This window comes from Trachemys scripta, chromosome 7 (genome assembly GCF_013100865.1).
Source record: "Trachemys scripta elegans isolate TJP31775 chromosome 7, CAS_Tse_1.0, whole genome shotgun sequence".
NCBI lineage: Eukaryota > Metazoa > Chordata > Testudines > Emydidae > Trachemys > Trachemys scripta.
In genome coordinates this window covers 90,262,819-90,284,350 of record NC_048304.1, presented here as the reverse complement: position 1 = coordinate 90,284,350, position 21,532 = coordinate 90,262,819, and the positions used below count along the sequence as shown (strand labels likewise).

Genomic DNA, 21,532 nt, shown 5'->3' with positions numbered 1-21,532 from the left:
TTTTCTACGCTGTTGCTACATGAGCATGCGTGCACACACACACACAAATACATAAAGGTAGTGTTAGGCTTTTGTTAGCTAGCTGCCCCAGTACTGGAGCAATCAACCCTAGGGAGTGAATCAAAATGGCTATCCCCTTGAATGAAGGACACATCAGGTGTATTTTTTTGCCTAGGGGAGGGTCATATTCCCCCCCCCCTGTACAGTTTGTAAATATTTTTCAAAACACAGAGAAAGCCAGCAAGGCACGTTTAAAACTGTTCCTGATGGAAAAGCCCAGGAGAGGAGCATTTCTTAAGGGAAGAAACTCCAGTTCCTTCTTCAAAACTTCACTTATTTCAGAGGCTTCAGACAAGGATTCTTGGTGTTGAAGGAACTTGGCAGTTGAGGTTGCTCTACCCTTTATATCCTTGGGAGAGGTAGTGTGAGAGTATGTAATGGCTTCAATGGACACTGCTGATTAAAAGACTCTGATCTCCTGTGCTTGGGATGCAGGAGCTCAAAGAGCAGGGTCTACATGTGCACAACATCTTTAAGAGCCACAATTACTTTAATATAACCCTTCTACTGTCCACTGGGATAATCACACTTCTGCTTTAACTTCTTCTGTGTTAGGCTAAATTCTACCACTTGTGTACTGCCGGCCCCAGGTATTCCACTGAACCATCAAACCAATTTCTGTGGCAAAACACACTAAGTTATGGAGCAGTGTTAATTTATTCTATCTCCATGAGATAACCTTCATCTCCATTGCCCCATGCTTACAAAAACACACATTTGTGGTTCTTGGTATGTAAAATTAGTCCATTATTATTTTCAGCAATGACTAATTTCAACTTTTTGCTGTTTTATTCAGATGACTTGTCTCCATGGGCCTCAACCATCACATGATTGTCTAGGTTGCCCAGCTAGGGAAGGGGAAGCTTGTAGCTAACTTCAGTGGCTCATCTCCCCAGCTATCTGGGCCTTGGTCATAGGTGCTGACTCCATGGGTGTTCCGGAGCTGGAGCACCCACGGGGAAAAAATAGTGAGTGCTCTGCACCCACCGGCAGCCAAGCTCCCCTCCACCTCACCCCACCTTACCTCCTCCCCCCGCACTCCCAAGTGCGCTGCATCCCTGCTCCTCGGCCTACCTCCCAGCACTTCCTGCCGCCAAACAGCTGTTTGGTGGTGCTTAGGACTTTCCAGGAGGGACGGGGAATGAGCAGGGATGCAGCGCGCTCAGGGGAGGAGGCGGACAAGAGGTGGGGCGGGGACTTGGGGGAAGAGGGTCGAATGGGGGCGGGGCGAGGGCGGTGCAGGGCCGGGGCCAAGGGCGGGAGTGGGGTCGAGCACCCACCAGGAACAGTGGAAGTCGGCACCTATGGCCTTGGCTGCTGTACTGTTCTCCAGAGATCCTACCTTAACAGCCTACATTCCTAATTTCTCCTGCTCCCTGGCTAAACTGGACTCCAGTGCTGACTCCCTCCTACCTAGCTCCCAGAAGTAGTGCATCAAGTGTAATCCAATTAACTTTCTCTGTGTGGAAAGAAGGGATATCATCTGCCTCCAGAGCACTATGGCCTCTTTCCCTAGACTCTCTATAGAGCACTCTGTGACACTGGATTCCTTAAAGTTAGGAATCGACAGGCACATACAAAGCTGGAGGTGGAGAGCGAGTGTTCACACATTGAGTGGGAGAAGTATTGAGTGAATGCATATGCTCTCTATAGTTTGGCCTCATAGAAATAATGTGGGAAAATACATAAATCCTGGACTTAATCCTCCAAACTCTTAGTCATACAAGATCTCACAAGTAGTTCCATTTGTCACTGGGACTTCTTCAGGATTAAAGATTATTTGCATGACTAAGGGTTTGCAGAAATTGGCCCATGTTGTTAAAAACAGTTTTTATGTATTTACTTCCTATGTCCTGCTTTAATAACATTTTTAAATTCATTTTCTGATCAATGTCTTGATCAGGGAGTCTTCTCCCTCCTAGGAGATATACCTTAATCTCCTTAGTAACACTCAGATTTCATAAAAATATACACAAGAGGGGAAATTAGCTCTCTTCACCACCTTGGGTGTGCCCTCTGAAAAATACAATTGTTGATATACTGATACGGTGTGATCCAGTTTTCTTGTCTACGTGCAGAGTACTCTTTTCTGGAGTAAGGCAGGGTCTGGAAGTCAAAAACTTTGGAGTTCTAATCCTGACTGGTGGCGATTCTCTTTGTGGTCTTGGACAATCAGATAACCATTATACTTCAATTTTCAAACCATAAAATGTTGATATTAATACTTATTTACATACCTCATATTGGTGTTTTGGAGATTGTTTACTTAATGCGTGTAATGGGCTTTGAAGATAAGAAAGAATTCTATAAATGCTGAATGTTTGTTTATTTTTAAAGGCCCCCTTTCCAAATAGACTGTGTCTAAAAATTTTACTAGAGAAAACTCCTTAAAACTTAGGTCCTTTAGTGCAAGTGTAGACAAATAACAATCCTAGCAGAAATGTCAGTTGGCCACATCTCTTACCTGCTTAGCTGATCACTAGGACATGACATTAAACCTCCTTAAACCTGCTTGTTCTCCTTCCTCTTTTTTATTTCAGTTTTAATTCAGACTTCATTGCTTCTACATGTGTTACCATTAAAACTTTCAGAACTTTATTTTCATACTTTTTCATTCAAAATATTATTTCTATACTGTCTGTGGGTTGGTTTACTGTAGACGAAACTGAAACGCGAATGGTAATGATAATACATATGAACCAGCTATAAAAAGTGTTTTGTTGGTTAGTTCATGTTGAATAATACTCCCATATACATGTGAGCAAATATTACCATCTTTAACTTGCCTCACAAATAAAAAAGGCTAGAAAGATCATTATTTGTTCTATTCTTTATATAGCATTATAAGGGAGCTGGCACTTCGCAGAGATTCTTGTACCAAGGAGCATATAGTCTAAATAAATGGAAACAGTAAAATTAAAAAGATGAAGCATGAGAATGAGCAGAGTTGATTATTGATAGAAAGTGGGAAATTCTGAGAAAGAGTTAGCGGATTCTTGTATAGTAGAGTGTGAAAAAGACATGGAGTCAAGAGTGAGAAAAGACAAAAGAAATTATAGGGAGAGCATAGGTCTGGAGTGAGCTTGCAGAAAGAAACATGGGATGAGATTAAGCAGCATGAATGCTATGTAGAAGCATAAGGTTGTAAACAACAAGATTGAAACTGATGTGGAAAGATACAGGAGGCCAGTGAATGATGGAATTCAGTGAGGAGTCAATGATCAGGATGCAGAGAGCAAGAGCTACAGTGGCCTAGAGACTGAAATGCTTCGAAGGTTGCAAAGAAAGATGATATAATAAAGAAGGCAAGAGACAGTTATGTTTCAGCAGATGGGAGAGAAAGAAAGGGAGATTTTAGAGAGCCTGAAGAGACAGGATTTGGTGAAAGCCTGAATGTGGGGGTAATTAATAGGGGGGAGTCAAATATGACATCTAGCTTTGTGAGGCTTGATAATGGGGAGGTTGATGCAGGAGCAGTGTATCCTAGTGAATAGAGGGAATAGAGGATTAGGACTCAGAAGTTCTGGGTTCTATGTCCAGCTCTGCCACTGGCCTGCTGGGTGACCTTGGATAATTCACTTCACTGCTCTGTGCCTTGGTTTCGCCCATCTGTAAAATGAGAGTAATGATACTGACTTCTTTTGTAGAGCATTTTGAAATCTATGGATGAAAACACTATGTAACAGCTAGGCATCATTATTATTATTAATAATAATATATTATTATTTATTTTGTTTATTAAAAAAGAGTGAAACAAAAGAGCTTGTGAGGAAAGTTTAAGTTTAGCTTTTGTCACATTGAGTTTAAGGTGTTTGTCAGACTTCTATGATACACTCAGAATGGCAAGAAGAGATTGGACAGATGACAGAAAGCATAAAAACAGTGAGATTTGTTGACAATAAGGAGATAAGAGAAGGAGCATAGGAGTTTGAAGGTATATGATCAATAGACAGCTGAAGGATTAAAGGCAGATAGAGGATCACAATAAATAGGAAACATTAGGATTAAATGCAATTGTTCAGTACCCTCTGTGCTACTAGAATGTCACCTGAGCATTGCTCAGCAGAGAGATAATTCTTTGAGTAAAACGCTTTTTTAGAAAAAATCAGTCCGCTTACATGTTTAGCTGTCCTGTGATTGTTCATCCCAATCACCTTTCACCACCACCTTTCAAAGGCTGAGGAAAGGTCACATCTCTCTTGGTGCTTTTGTTTAAGTCTTTCTGTTAATAGATTTAACAGGGATCCAGTGCACCAGTTGCATTGTGAAGATTAGCTTCCCAACCAGATGTTCTGGAAACTTTCTGCCCAACATTTTCAGTGACTAGTGATATTCCTCAATTTTTCGTTGCCTGCCTTGAGGAACCATGAAGGGGTTAGATTTTCAGAGAATAGTGCTCAGCACTTACTAAAATTGGCCCTTCAAGGGTTTCAGGTTGTTCATGCAAAACTTTATGAACTCAAAATCTCCATTTCAAGTCATTCCTGTGTCAGGGACCGAGAGTGCCTGAGTTTGTTCTTGCAGCGTTTCATGGATTCCACTAGAACATTGTTGCTCTTCCAACTTTGCCATATGGGGGAGCAAGAAGGGAGTTCAGCTCCCAAATCCAGAGGCTCACAAGAGACGCATCAGAAGCCGGGGCCTTCTGAACAGCATCCAGAGTCATGGTTCCATGGACTTTCCCTTCCTGAAGAGTCATGAGAATTATTCAGCATTGGTAACTCAGCATAAAGTAATGTCCCTTTGATTATATTTTTTCTTTAGATTATAACGGATATTTAGAAACAGGAGTTACCTTCTGATACTAAAATTTTCAGTTTTCTCTAGCATTTTTGTCATGATCAATCAATGCAAACATTGTACAAACCTCTGCAGACTCAAATTAATTGCTTTTTAGGAATAAAATATTTTCATCAATTGAGTTATTGTTTAATTAGACACAAATACTTGCCTCTACTACCACAGAGCTATTTTACTTTATATTTACTAGCTCCTAAATCAAGTGCTTCTACAACAAAGATTTTTTTCTCAGCTATATTCAGTATTTTACATGAATCCTAAAATATCCCTTTTCATGGTAGAGTGTTGTTACCGGAGTTCAAGGGAGACCAAAAGACTGAGGGTGAAAATGATAGATCAACAAACTGATTTGGAAAAAATAAGGATAGTTCCAAACATCAGCCAATTCTGAAGGTTGAGATTACTTCAAATAAATTCCTTCATCTTGAGACAAGGTCTTTTCCGCCTAAACTTCTGCTGATATACTACTTTGAGAACACAGCAGATCTGGCAGTCTTTGCTGGGACTTGCTGCAGTCTTCAAATAACACATTCACTAGACCTTACTTGTTTCAAAAGTTCATATTGCAATCTGGGGGAGTACAAGGGGTCTGAATACAGCAGTCAGTACTGCATTCACCACAAAAGCCTGATAAGGCCACCACCATTTATTTAACCTGTTGGAAATCTAGGTCAAAATTTTAGGTGGGTTACTGTAACTTGACAAACCTCTGCATTTGCCTGTTATTGATCTGCAGTCAATTTGTGCTATTGTCACCCAACACCTCTGAAAATTATACCAGTTATTTAGAAGTCTAAATATGGATTTAGGGACTTAACTTGGAACATATTGGATTTTATTTATTGGTCTAAATTCTCCCCTGGTATTATTACATTGATTGGTATAATACAAGGAATTTCATCTAGCCCATGTTTTGACACTCACTCCGACTGGATAGGACAGAATATTAGCAGTGATTTTTTCTATAAACCAGGTTCAACAAATCCAGACTAATAAATAATAAAACTGATTGTAAGTAAAAATAACTGCGAAATAAAGCTATTGATAACAAGAGTATAAAATAAGATGAGCACCACAAACTCAAATAAAAATATTTGGAAAAGAACCACTGTTACAAGCAGTTTATTACCATAGTTTCAGTTTGTACTGGATGCTCTGCTGAAAAAGTCCAGTGTCTTGTTCAATTAGGATACATGGATCGAGGACCTAAGGATAAGGCATCCAGACAAAAGCTGGCACTAACAAAATAATAAGAAAAATGGGCAAGATAAAATGATTCCTTTCTCACTGTTATATTTCTTGACATAGGGTAATTCTTAACTCATGACAGATGTCAGGCTTGGATAAAACTCATTCAGGCTTACTGCCTCCCTAAGAGTTATCTTGTGAAACTGCTGGACTGCAAACTGAGTGACAGTCTGATTTCTTTTGTTCTTGTTAATTTTTCCACAGACACACTATGAAAATGGAGAGTACATTATCAGGCAAGGGGCTCGAGGGGACACTTTCTTTATAATCAGCAAAGGAAAGGTAAGTTGTTGTCACCCCTTTCAAAGCAAATGTCATGTACAATGATGGTGTAACTCTGGGAATGCAGTGTAAATCAATCCTTTTCTTGCAGGGCCCCAAAGGTTACAACATTTAGTCAGTGTGAAGTTGGGCTACATTTGATCCAGAAATACATATTTTATCCCTTGCTCTAAATATAATTATTATTTGTATTGCTATAGCACCTATATGTATACACCATAGATAGACAGAACCAATAAAAACTGACTGAACACTTATTTTTTTGTTAAGATTTAAATCATTGGGACCCACAGAACTGCTAGCTGTCTTTTTGAACTAAAATAAAATATATTGTGACATATTTCTATTGAGCATTTACTAAATGTGGTGCCTGCTTTGATGCCTTAGCCTCTACTCAGCAAGCTACAAGGGGGGAAAATGCTTTAAACCTCTATCGGATGCATGCATCCGATGAAGTGGGGTTTAGCCCACAAAAGCTTATGCTCAAATAAATTTGTTAGTCTCTAAGGTGCCACAAGTACTCCTTGTACTTTTTGCTGATACAGACTAACATGGCTACCACTCTGAAACCTTAAACCTCTTTGTTTTCCTTCACAATCTTAATAGCTTTAGACAGTCCTTTTTTGCCAGTTGAAAATTCCATTTTATTTGGTGTTAAGCTAGGCAAACACATTGCTCCTTACCACAGCAGGATGCAGATGTTCAAGGGAATACACTGCAATTTCCCGCTGCAGAGACTACATACTGAAAAACAGATAAAAGTAAACAATAGAGGACAGATAAATTGGTTGGGTCAATCCAACCTTCTATTTACAGTTCTTTTATTTGCGAAAAGCCACAGGTTAATACAGGCAATTTATTATGAAAGGCAACAAAAAAGCCCAGATATTGGGGAAGGAAAGAGAGAGTGGTTTAGTTAGTTCTGACGTGACTGCCACACACGCAGGGATGTCTTCTGAGAGAGCGTGTGACATTGCCAGCTCACAAGTACTGAAGCTAGTACTCTGTCTTGCTCACTCTGTCTCTGTAACCAATATTTATCAAACAGCTGAAGTCAAATGTTCCCTAGAAGGAAAAAAAGCTGTGGGTATTTTTTATGTGAATAAGTCAATCATTGGCAGGTTTTCTAAATGTAGTATATTATGGGGTATGCATTTATTATGAGGCCTCAGAAAGTTCCTTCATGTTATCCCCCACCTCCTTCTCCTATCCCCTCCCCACCGCCCACTCACCCCCCTCCACCATATCTCTCATGATACCCTCAAGTTTTTCCAGTTTCTTCTGATCAGGAGTAACTGATCCCATCATAATCTTTTCTTTACCTCTGTGAAGAAGGAAAACCATGACACAAATGATCCCCACATGAACATTCCTCTCCAGACACAGTGGCCTAATCTGTATCATCCTGTACTCGAAACCCCATCCTCTGTACTCGGAAGAGTTCTTAGGTCCCTGATTGACAGATTTACCAGTCAGTGTGCAAAACAGACTGATATTTCTGTGCAGCCAATTGTCATGGTCTGCCACTAACAGCAACGCCAGAATGTTATGGTGGTACAGTGATATCTACATGGAGTCTAAATGTTTGTTTGGCAGATTCCCTTTTCCCTTTATTGCTTATTCCCATGTTGACTGTGTGGCAGTCAAGGCAGTTGAAATAAAATAATGCTTGTTGAAATTTGCCTCAGGTCCTTGACCAGAGACTTGAGATGGAGGCTGTTACAGGAATTCCCACTGTGCCCTTTTAAGCTAGAAGTGTGCACATCCACCCCATTACTACAGATTTCCAGGGAGGACTGTGGTGAAAGGTGATGGATGGCAGAAACTGGAGATCAGTAAATTTAACAAATAAATGCCTTTGGCAAGTATATGAAATTTCTGCTGTACATGGGAACAGTGCCATGACAACAAAACAGCACGGGCCTGAGTTCCCAGAACTCGGTGCCAGAACCCTGGCACTAAACCAGTTAAATACGATGGATTGTAGTATATGGCCGTGCCTTTCACAAACGTGGCCACGCAACATCCCAAACTGAACCCTGGGTCAGACAGTTAAATAAATCAAACAAGGATCTGACTGCAGCCCACGTGGCTGGGCTTGTACATGCTGCATGCAATTAATTGGTTTGACTATTATCAGAGAACTATTAGTTGTAAAGCTGTTTCCAATTTCTGGTATTCATATAGCTCAGTGTGTCCAGCAGTGATATCTTGGGCAAAACCTGGCAGAACATAACAAGAAAGGTCCTAAAAATTCCTTACTCCTGCCAGCCTAGCTCCTCTCACAAATTACTCCTTTGGTCTCCCAGGGTATATCTACACTGCAATTAGAAACCTGTTAGCTGACTCTGGTTTGCAGGGCTTGGGCTAAGGGGCTGTTTAATTTCAGTGTAGATGTCCAGGCTCAGGCTGGAGCCCCGCCGCTAGGATCCTGCAAGGTGAATAAATTGTTTACTATCAGTAGTTTGCACTTTTCTGCTCACCACATGCTGATAGTCTGGCACTGTTCAGTGCTCAGTCAGTAGAGTGAGATTGTGTGCCATGCTGTGCTGTAGCATGCCATTTTTCCTGTAAAAATCAATGTCACAAATTTAACAGATGCATTATTGGTGCCATGTTATCTGGTGATTAATGTGTATCATCACTTTAAACTGTGTGGCAGCCCTGTAATCCCTTGGCATTTCTTTTCTAGGCCACACAGAGGATCACAGAGAAACAGATTAAAACGTATTGAGACCTTTTTTACTTACTCAGTTTTTTTTCCATCCGCTACAAACAGTTTTATCCAGTCTGTTACACTTTCCCTATCCTCATCTGATCTTTGATGACTCACTGCAAAAGTTTATTGTAGGCTGCTCATTAATGACTCAAAACCACTATGTTGAGCGTCCATAACAAGAGACAGTAGAAGGTAGAGGAAATTTTTTTTTAGGTTTTCACAACAAAATTAAACTAGAAGCTTTCCATATCCCACAAGTCAGAACTAAATTAAACTGTTTGAAATCCCCAAATGCTTTGTGAATTTGCATATGTAAAACCTGAGATTTTCACACAATGCAAGTGGGATTTGCAAATTTGATCTAAGGGTGAAATGTTGCCATTTTCCTCTGCCCGCTAAATTTATTGCACTGGATGTTGCACTTAGGCCAACATCCTCTCAATCTGCCCATTTTAGAGTTGAACCTAGTTAAGTCTAGGTTCAAAGAAAAGAATTGCCTCTCATATGAGGGTCATATACATCCTAGATCTACCTATCACCTTTTCAAGGGGCTTCTGAATTTTTGGTGGACTAATGGAGTGTTCTGTATCATCCTTAATACTAGTGGCATATCCAGGAAGAATTCGCCTTGCAGTGGTTGCTAGGAGTTTACCAATTTGTCATGGAGAGACAACAAGCTACAAGGAAACAGGGTTTCTTACTACCTTAATGCAAAGTAGAATGGTCTTCAGAAGAGCAATTAGAAGATGTTAGAAGAAAAAATTAAAAGAATTAGGTCCTCTAGTGCTGGAACTCCATCTCCAATGGATGTGAATACTTCCAACCATTGTGTATTGACCATATTTTTTTTAAATCTGTGCCTACAGCAGGCTCACACCATGCATCATATTTCAGAATGGGCTGGAAATCAACTTTTCTGCAAAACCTCCTTCTTTTTTACAGAGCAAAAAGAAAAAAATGTCAAGGCACAGCTGCAGACTGCCTTTTTTCATTCATTCAATAGGCAAAGGTGGTTAAAGGCTGTTAAGCCACATTTGCAGTTTTTAATTTTATTATATTGCTTTTTATTTTCATTTTTTTAATCAAACATACATGGAAGTTCTTTATTTCTGCTCCAGCTAGCATTTGGGGTCCATAACCATCTCCTTTCATTGCATTCAGTGATTGAAAGAAGGAGGGTCTTCATTCTGTAATATTCTCTCTTCATTTCAGCTTGTAGACTTTTTTCCTGGCTAATGAATGTTGCAGAACAAAATAACCTAAACTCTGTAAAAAGAAGCCTGCATAGTAAGTCCATCTTGTAAGGAGATTTGACCTCCAGTTCTACAGTTGACTCCATACAAACAGACCCCTGCACTCACACAGTCAGTTGCAGGATTGGGGCCTCAAATGCTGAAATAAATGAGAGGACATGATTCATATTAGTATTTTCAAGAATGATACATACCCCAATAAAAAGTAATTATACATTTCCATGAATGGCCTGAGAGGCTTGTATGGGGAACTGGCCATAGTAGTATGCTTGATTACACAGAGCTAAAATGGTGATTGGCAGGACTCTAAGGAAGTTCAGGATACAGGAATTATCAAGTTAACCAGATAGGAACCAATCAGGGCATTAATTAAAAATTCCATAAGATGACTCATACATTCCCAAATTGGTAGACTTTATTAATAAAACATTGGGTTTTTTTTCTTTTCCACAGGTAAATGTTACTCGTGAAGATTCACCTAGCGAAGAGCCAATCTTTCTCCGCACTTTAGGGAAAGGAGATTGGTTTGGAGAAAAAGCACTTCAGGGGTAAGTACTACAAATTATATAGCTGTTTAACTGTGATTCACTGCAGATAGGGATTCTGGAATAGATTATTGGGGTCTTGCAGCTAGAAGATAGAGCTGAAATCTAAGCAATCTTGCTCAGTCATTATCCTGGAGGCACTGGTAGCCAGTCTGTAGTGAACGTTGGTTGCATTGGAATTTGGCCTTAAATTGGTAATAAAATCCCAGTTTTGTACTTAAATGTCTGAATATAGACCTCAATTTGGGTCTCATAAGCTTTTCTTATTTTTAAAATGTCCCACGTTGTGATATATTTCATGTGTTGGATGAGCACATAACAGGTGGTTTCTTATAAAGTGGTGGTGTGCGCACTTGAGCAACCTAGACTGTTTTTAATGAAGTGTTTTGTTTGGGGGTTATAACTATGCTTGGAGGAAACTTAAAGATGTAAACAACAGTCCACCATACATGTTATACGTCTACCATATAATACTTAGGCCAGCCATGAGTGCAGGGGACTGGACTAGATGACCTCTTGAGGTCCCTTCCAGTCCTATGATTCTATGTTAAAATTAAATAAGAGTATAAAAGTGTAATACTCCGTTTCTTCAATGGTGTTCTAAAGGTACATAGGAAAGGCAATGCAGAGACTTTTTTTAGGTTTAGATGTACAGTATAACATGCAGGGATTTAGTTGCATGACTCCTATTAATGCTAGTGGGTACCATACAGCTATATCTCCTATTCTTAAAATGGGGGAGGAATAGCTCAGTGGTTTGAGCATTGGCCTGCTAAATCCAGGGTTGTGAGTTCAATCCCTGAAGGGGGCATTTGGCAATTTAGTTGAGGATTGGTTCTGCTTTGAGCAGGGTGTTGGACTAGATGACCTCCTGAGGTCCCTTCCAACCCTGATATTCTATAAACTCTATGGAAACCTTTCTCATACTGTAATTTCCACATTCAGTCATTCACAAACCAGTCTTCCTCAAAAGAGCCAAATTTTGTGGCACTTCTGACATCTAGAGAGAACTGGCCAACATTATTACCCATCTCAAGTGTACAAAACTCATGAGTCAGAGGCAGGCCCACCAAAATCACAAGATCAGCTTAAAAACTATGAGCTTTTTTAAATAATAAATTTGAGGTTATTTTAATTTGCCTTCTGAGTTTCTAACCTTTATGGTATACTTGAGCAATATATCCAAGCTTTTCTCTGTAGCCATGAGAGCTAGAATTCATTTTTTTTACTAAAAACTGAAATTCTCAGAAAATCACATGACTCCACGAGCTTGGATTTCAAGAAAAACACCAAATATCATAAGTCTTGCAATAAAATTTTGAGAGTTGGCAACATTGAGCCAAATAAGTCTGGAAACAAACAGGTCTGAGAAATAGGAGGCTCGTTATGCACCTCCTCAAACAACTTCTAAAAATATGACTACCCCAGAGTTTAGGTTCTTATTTTTCAATAATGCATTTAAAAACATATATTCAAATACAGTTGTGTTTGTTAGCTGCCTTAGACTAAAATGAATTAATTCACAATAGGTATTTAAACAATTTTTATATTTTAAAATATTCAATATAAAATGGCTTTGATCTTCTGAAATTAACTTGAAATCTTGCTATAATTGGTATTGTATTTTCAGTTTATAGAGGTAGGATAATACCCAGATGCTTTTTGAAGGAAAGTGTAAATATCTGAGATACTGCAGGCCCAGTTTACTAGTAAATTCAATAATGCTGTAGCTAGACTTAAATTTGATAGTTTGGAAGTATATCTGCAGCTAGATAAATAACTGACAAATATTTATATATATGATAAATGTTTAGACATCACTGACATTTCTATGAAATGTATTTGTGAATATGAGTTTAATAAAGATAGATATAGACAAGCAATACATATTTTCTTTTCATATTTTCTTTGCACCGTTAGCAGTTAAAGATAATTTTTCAAAGCTTTATTTGGAATTTTTAGTCATGTGACCACCCATTGATTTCAATTGGAATTGTTCAACAATAACTCCATCCAATGCTGTGAAAATTTACCCCAAACTGATAATGTGTCAAAAATAAAAACTAAGGTTCATGTGTAATTTCATTCGCATTTTATCCAGTTACAACTAATAGCAATAGGGAACATTTTACTGTGTCAGCAATACTGAATAGTTGCAGTCTTCATTACGCATACTGCTGCAGAGAAGGAATTTGGATAACAAGTATTTTGTATGACACACTGGAAATACTTATGCTGACATACAAGTCCTGTGATGACATGCATTATCCTATTTTTCTAGCCAATACATGATACACTTTATTTCACACTATCCCATTCACAATAACAGAAACAAAACAAGTCACAAAATTACCATAGCCATATTTTTTACAGTAATTAGTTAAACTTCCCAACACATTTGCCTTTCAGTTTCTTGTCTAATTAAGTCTGAGTTGACAATATATACTGTAGGACTAGAAATAGTCACTGTAAATTAATTTTTGCTGTATTTCATAGGTAAATTAATTTTTGACATTTTTTTAATATTGATTATTTCTAGCAACAGGCAGGTGGCAGGACTCATCTACATAGTCCAGCAGGGAGCATGAAAATAATGTAATGCAATTTCGTGGCCAACATCTATTGCACTTAAACAGCTCTATAGTAGCTTATACATTCTGTTGTGCTCTTTCTGTACCATACCAATGGGAAATAACATCAGCAGCTGAATTCTAGCATTTTCCAAAAGTGTGAGATACAAGGGATTCTAATCTGTAGTGTAGATACACTAGTACAGTGGTTTTCAACCTTTTGGGGCTCAGGACCCATTTGTAAATGTTTATGGCCTGTCACTACTCAGTAAATAGTCTTCGGGTGGAGGCCCTGGGGCAGAACTATGAGTAGGCATTTTAACTCCTGGGGCAAGGAAGCATATTTTGCCCCACCCCCGACCAGAGGTGACATGGGGGGAGGGGCACATGGGTCATGTATGCCCAATTTTTTAGTTGTGCCCCTCAACCCAGACAGCCTGGGTAGCCTGCTGAGGTGCATCAGACGGTGGAGGTTACCAAGCCCCCACTTCTGGCATCACCTGCCTGAGCCACCCATGCTTTTGTGCTGTGAGGCTGGCTGGGCTTGGCTCTCCACTCCAGGCATTGCAAACTCCAGGGTTGCAGCGCCGCTCAGGTTGACCCCTGCCTCCATCACTGGACCAAATTTGTATAAGTGGAGTTGTGACCTGACTCATGAGGTTGCAGTGCCACTCACTCAAATTTGGCCTATCCAGACTCCAGACCTGAGTGGCGCTGGGACCCCAGAGGTTGCAGGGAGTCAAGCCCAGCCAGACCTTTGGGACAGGAGCCACAAGAGCTGCCATGTGACCCTTGAAACAGTCTGGTGACCCAATTTTGGGACCCAACCCTCTGGTTGAGAACCTCTGCACTAGTGTACCCCTTTCAGAAATCCAGTGTCAATGTTTCTAAATTATGGTATTCATTAAACCCATCTTCCTTGTTCCCCCTCTTTCCCTTCCTCCTGAAAGCTTCAAAATGTTATCTCACAGAAGCTCTCAGCTCTTATTGACTAAGGTTCCCAACAGTCACTTCCAGACTCTCATAAGCCACGTGCCAATGTAACAGCCTGCCAAGTCATTAATAACCATTGATAATTGGTACAGAACCTTGGCAGTACATTTTTGTAATGCTCAGCAGATTGAACAAGTATCATTATTCCATAAGCTATGTTAGTACAGCGTAACAGCCTATTACAATTAACACCTGTGAATCAAAATATCCAGTTGTACACTTTCTTTTTGCTGCTCTGTCATTTCTGTAGATTAACTGAGACTCCTAAATTAGGGATTTTTAACCACCTTTGACATCATTAGCATATTTTTTATGCTGCTCTTCTTTGGAGCTTGCCAAATAATACCCCTTAAAATATATAGCTTCATCCTTTAATTTTCTATGTATTTTTTTTAAAGGGGTTGGCAGTCAATGAGTTTCTGTATTGCCAACTTGCATTATTTTTAATGTAAATCTCACAATATTTGAATGTTTCTATTATTTATCTATTTATTTGTATTACTGTAATGCCAAGGAGTCCTAGTCATGGACCAGGATCCTATTCTGCTAGGTGTTGTACAAAGACAGGAAAAAAAGGCAGAACCAAAAGACAGCATCTGCCTCAAGGAGCTAACAACTATAAGACCAGAGACAACAGATGGAGGTGTACAAGTAAACACTAACAATATTGCTCAACGTGATAGGCAGTGGTCTCTGCACACCAACCAGACTAAACATTGTTAAGTTTTTTTGTAGACATCACAGTAAAGGAGAGTGTTAAGGAGGGATTTCAAGATAGTTGATGAGGTAACTTGGCAGATGTTTATGGGGAATGCCTCCCAACTGTGTTGGGCAGCATGGGAGAAAGCACAACGTTGTTTGTTTGAAAATTTAACAAGTAGGCAGTGGAGACTGGCATCATGGGTTAAATGGAGGTGGACATAAAAACTTTGATAGTGAATTAGAGATGATAGATAGGGTGGGGATTGACTTTGAAAGGCCTTGAAAGTGAAACAAGCATCTAAAGTTTGATGTGATAGAGAAGAGTGAGCCAGTGGAGGGATTCAAACAGGGGTGTGATCACAGACGGTGGGTGAACCCCTGCTTTGGGGAGCCAAGCCCACTGGCCATGCCCCTTTCGTCTGAGGCCCTGTCCCCCGCACGCTGGAGCCCCAAACCCCCCCATAACAGAAGGAGCCCTGAGGCCCACCCCACGACTAGAAGAGCCCCAGCCTACCTACCCCAGCCATGCCACAATCATTCCGGGATACAAAATATATCGGAAGGACAGAACAGGTCATGCAGGGGGCAGAGTGGCACTATATGTGAAAGAAAATGTAGAATCAAATGAAGTAAAAATCTTAAGTGAATCCACATGTTCCATAGAATCTCTATGGATAGTAATTTCATGCTCTAATAAGAATATAACATTAGGGATCTATTATCGACCACCTGACCAGGATAATGATAGTGATGATGAAATGCTAAGGGAAATTAGAGAGGCTCAATAATAGTGGGGGATTTCAATTATCCCCATATTGACTGGGACCATGTCATCTCAGGACAAAATGCAGAGACAAAATTTCTTGATACTTTAAATGACTGCTTCTTGGAGCAGCTGGTACGGGAACCCACAAGGGGAGAAGCAATTCTCGATTTAGTCCTGAGTGGAGCGCAGGAACTGGTCCAAGAGGTAACTATAACAGGACCACTTGGAAATAGTGACCATAATATAACAACATTTAACATCCCTGTGGTGGGAAGAACATCTCAACAGCCCAAAACTGTTGCATTTAATTTAAAAAAGGGGAACTATGCAAAAATGAGGGGGTTAGTTAAACAGAAATTAAAAGGTACAGTGACTAAAGTGAAATCTCTGCAAGCTGCATGGACGCTTTTTAAAGACACCATAATAGAGGCCCAACTTAAATGTATACCCCAAATTAAGAAATACTGTAAAAGAACTAAAAAAGAGCCACCGTGGCTTAACAACCATGTAAAGGAAGCAGTGAGAGATAAAAAGGCATCTTTTAAAAAGTGGAAGTCAAATCCTAGTGAGGCAAATAGAAAGGAGCATAAACACTGCCAAATTAAGTGTAAAAACGTAATAAGAAAAGCCAAAGAGGAGTTTGAAGAACGGCTAACCAAAAACTCAAAAGGTAATGACAAAATGTTTTTTAAGTACATCAGAAGCAGGAAGTCTGCTAAACAACCAGTGGGGCCCCTGGATGATCGAGATACAAAAGAAGCGCTTAAAGACAATAAAGTCATTGCGGAGAAATTAAACAAATCTTTGCTTCAGTCTTCACAGTTGAGGATGTTAGGGAGATTCCCAAACCTGAGCTGGCTTTTGTAGGTGACAAATCTGAGGAACTGTCACAGATTGAAGTGTCACTAGAGGAGATTTGGGAATTAATTGATAAACTTAAAATTAACAGGTCACCGGGACCAGATGACATTCACCCAAGAGTTCTGAAAGAACTCAAATGTGAAGTTGCGGAACTATTAACTAGGGTTTGTAACCTGTCCTTTAAATCGGCTTCTGTACCCAATGACTGGAAGATAACTAATGTAACACCAATATTTAGAAAGGGCTCTAGAGGTGATCCCAGCAATTACAGACCGGTAAGTCTAACGTCAGTACCGGGCAAATTAGTTGAAACAATAGTAAAGAATAAAATTGTCAGACACCTAGAAGAACATAAATTGTTGGGTAAAAGTCAACATTGTTTCTTAAAGGGAAATTGTGTCTTACTAATCTATTAGAGTTCTTTGAAGGGGTCAACAAACATGTGGACAAGGGGGATCCATTGGGCATAGTGTACTTAGATTTCCAGAAAGCCTTTGACAAGGTCCCTCACCAAAGGCTCTTACATAAACTAAGTTGTCATGGGATAAAAGGGAAGGTCCTTTCATGGACTGAGAACTGGTTAAAAGACAGGGAACAAAGGGTAGGAATAAATGGTAAATTCTCAGAATGGAGAGGGGTAACTAGTGGAGTTCCCCAAGGGTCTGCCCTAGGACCAATCCTATTCAACTTATTCATAAACGATCTGGAGAAAGGGTTAAAAAGTGAGGTGGCAAAGTTTGCAGATGATACTAAAGTGGTCAAGATAGTTAGGACCAAAGCAGACTGTGAAGAACTTCAAAAAGATCTCACAAAACTAAGTGATTGGGCAACAAAATAGAAAATGAAATTTAATGTGGATAAATGTAAAGTAATGCACATTGGAGAAAAAAAAACCCAACTATACATACAATATGATGGGGGCTAATTTAGCTACAATGAATCAGGAAAAAGATCTTGGAGTCATCATGGATAGTTCTCTGAAGACGTACACGCAGTGTGCAGAGGCGGTCAAAAAAGCAAACAGGATGTTAGGAATCATTAAAAAGGGGATAGAGAATAAGACGGAGAATATATTATTGCCCTTATATAAATCAATGGTACGCCCACATCTTGAATACTGCGTACAGATGTCGTCTCCTCATCTCAAAAAAGATAGACTGGCACTAGAAAAGGTTCAGAGAAGGACAACTAAAATGATTACGGGTTTGGAACAGGTCCCATATGAGGAGATATTAAAGAGGCTAGCACTTTTCAGCTTGGAAAAGAGGAGACTAAGGAGGGATATGATAGAGGTATATAAAATCATGAGTGATGTGGAGAAAGTAGATAAGGAAAAGTTATTTACTTATTCCCATAATTCAAGAACTAGGGGCCACCAAATGAAATTAATGGGCAGCAAGTTTAAAACAAATAAAAGGAAGTTCTTCTTCACACAGCGCAGAGTCAACTTGTGGAACTCCTTGCCTGAGGAGGTTGTGAAGGCTAGGACTATAACAGAGTTTAAAAGAGAACTGGATAAATTCATGGAGATTAAGTCCACTAATGGCTATTAGCCAGGATGGGTAAGGAATGGTGTCCCTAGCCTCTGTTTGTCAGAGGGTGGAGATGGATGGCAGGAGAGAGATCACTTGATCATTACCTGTTAGGTTCACTCCCTCTGGGGCACCTGGCATTGTCCACTGTCGGTAGACAGGATACTGGGCTAGCTGGACCTTGGTCTGACTCAGTACGGCCGTTCTTATGTTCCTCCCCCATCCGTGCCGGGCTGAGCCGCCAGCCTCCCCCGCCCCCCCCGCCACATCAGGCCGAGCTGCCGGGCCGGCCCCAGCCACACCGCCCCCCTCACCGAGCTGCTGGCCAGGCCAAGCCCCCAGCCACACCAAGTGCCAGGCCAAGCCGCCCGCTACCCCGAGCACTGGGCCAGGCACAGCCACGGTGGGCTGGGCTGCTCCTGGCCAGCCCCAGCACAAGGAGCCACCTCACTCCCCCACCAGACCCTTCCACCCACTGTTGGCTCACTGTCTTCCCTCCTCACTCCTCCGCCCCCGAGGAGGAGGGACCGGGCAAGCAGCAGCAAGCAGGCAGACAGCAGTAGCAGCAGAAGGTGGCGGCCTCGGGGAAGGAGCAGGGGCAGGGCCACCACAGCCCTGGTGTCCGGCAGCGGGTCGGTGGCAGTTACACCAGGGAAGGCTCAGCCTTTGTTGGCCTATTATACCTGACGTCCATGGGTGTGATATTGTCAAAGTAGCAGTTTAGGAAAATGATCTTTGCAGCAGCATTTTAAGTGGATATGAGTGGGGGGAAATTGCATTTGTCAAGGCCAGAGAGCAGGATGTTGCAGTAATTGAGACACAGGCTAATGAGTGCTTAAATGAGAGTTTTAGCAGTATAGATGGATAAGAAAGGCAATATCTCAGAGATTTTATGCAGAAAGAATTGGCGAGATTTAGCCTGGATGTCAGGACCTAGCGGGAGAGGCCCTAGTGAAAGTCAAAGTTTTTAATTCTCATTAATTGCTGATTTATGCCTTTAATCTCACAAAGCTTTGCCCTTCTCCAAAATGGCCACCAATTCCCATTTCTGACAATGGAACTGAAGCAACAGTTTACCCTTGGAAGGCTGGATGCTATATCTATTTAAACCTTTACAGGTGAAAGTGAGGCTGCCCCAGCAAACTGGTGAAGTCTGTGTTATGTAGGGCTTGCATTTAGGCCTCTCAAAGCAGGTTCTTATAGTAATTCATGTGCTCATGTTGAAATAGGGTGACCAGATGTCCCTATTTTATAGGAACAGTCCCGATATTTGTTTTTTTTTCTTCTATGGGTGCCTATTATCCTTCACCCCCGTCCCGATTTTTCACACTTGCTGTCTGGTCACCCTATGTTGAAACCATACCTTTTTGGATCTAAATTTTTTTAAGTATGTTCTTTGTGTATTTGTGTGAAAAGTAACAGGCCAAATCCTAAAGTCAATGGCAAAATCCTACTGAGGTTTAAGAGCAGACACATTATCTCAAACTACTGCTTTCTAGCAAATACAGGTTATCACTGATGGGGAAAACTCACTTCCTGAAGTATCAGGGGGTAGCCATGTTAGTCTGTATCCACAAAAACAACAAGGAGTCCGGTGGCACCTTAACGACTAATGGATTTATATGTGCATAAGCTTTCGTGGGTAAAAAACCTCACTTCTTCAGATGCACTTCTTCACTTTCTGAACCTTTCTGAAGACGTTCTAGAATACATTGGAACACCGTTAAATAAAGAATTAGAAACCTGATACTCAGAGGTGCTGAGCCACCTGCATATCCCATTGATTCATGAGGAGTTTTGGGTACTCAAGATTTCTCAAAATCAGGCCATACATACAAATCTTTAATTTTTGCTATCCAATAATCTGAGCATTGTATTAAAGAGTGTCCTTTGTGTTTCTTCATACTAGAAACACAGAATATGTATGTTATGGTAGTCATTAGTGTGATTGTGTGTTTTATTTATTTGTGATGCTATTTCTTATTAAAAAAAAAAGATTATGACATTTTTCACTACAGTTGCTATTTCAGTATTAACTGTTATCCCCACTCTAAAGTAGTTGCATTTACTCTCAAATTCACAACAATAAGCAAATGTTTCTAGGAATAGGAAAATAATGCTGGTACTCTAAACCAAAAACAGGAATCGTAACCACTACTCACCAAAATAGAAAAGAATTTTTATTTGAGACATAGGGCTGCAGCTGCGAGTATAAACTGGGAATAAAATGCAGCCATAAAACTACAGCTCCTATTCTTTGCTTATTAAAAGACTTATTAAATTACTGATTGTTATTGGTCTGATCAACATATACCTTAGAGCAACAAAATAAATAAATAGATTATGTGGATTTAACTTTTAAAAACAGGTGCAATGTTTTCAACTATATCTTTGAGATAGTAAGATGAAAATTGCAGCTTGTTCTGATGTTTCCATCAATAATGTTCAGTGGATTGCATGTTCTCTGTATATATATATCTTCCTACTGTATTTTCCACTGCATGCATCTGATGACATGGGTTTTAGCCCACGAAAGCTTATGCCCAAATAAATTTGTTAGTTTCTAAGTGCCACAAGTACTCCTTGTTCTTTTTCCTTTGAATGGAGTATATTTTATGCTGTTACCCCACGAGTTCTATGTGACTGAGGTATATATTGCTGCTGTTAAAAAAAAAAAAAAAAAAAAGGTTTACTAAAACAAAATGTTACTCATGAAGAAACATAGTTTGTTCATTTGTCCATCTAATCTTTCTTTGAAATGAATGTATCCGGTTTTCACTTCTGTGTTTCCATTACAGCTTTATCTTTTTCAATTATGTTGGTGTTTATAAATCCATTCAAATATATATTTTTCTGCAAATAATTTTTGTGATTTAGTTAGGGTTACCATATTTCAGCAAGCAAAAAAGAGGACGGGAGGAGCCCCGCCCTAGCCCCGCCCCTGCCCCTCCCACTTCCCACCCCCCCCAGAACCCCCAACCCTCCCCCCATTCCTTGTCCCCTGACTGCCCCCTCCTGGGACCCCTGCCCCTAACTGCCCCCCAGGACTCCACTCCCTATCTAAGCCTCCCTGCCTCTTGTCCCCTGACTGCCCCCACCCTTATCCACACCCCCACCCCCAGACAGACCCCTGGGACTCCCACGCCCCATCCAACCACTCCCCACCCCCTGACAGCCCCCCCCCAGAACTCCCAACCCATC

General features: G+C 40.4%; 1 protein-coding gene across 2 annotated transcripts in view; it reads left to right on the top strand.

Annotated features, from left to right (window-relative positions):
* Positions 1–21,532, top strand: part of PRKG1 (protein kinase cGMP-dependent 1) — an 895,613-nt gene that overhangs the window by 700,476 nt on the left and 173,605 nt on the right. For both annotated transcript variants that reach the window (XM_034775036.1, XM_034775034.1), the window contains exons 6-7: positions 6,313–6,390; positions 10,816–10,910. In XM_034775036.1, the coding sequence (XP_034630927.1) occupies positions 6,313–6,390; positions 10,816–10,910 (173 nt within the window). The remainder of the gene's footprint in view (positions 1–6,312; positions 6,391–10,815; positions 10,911–21,532) is intronic.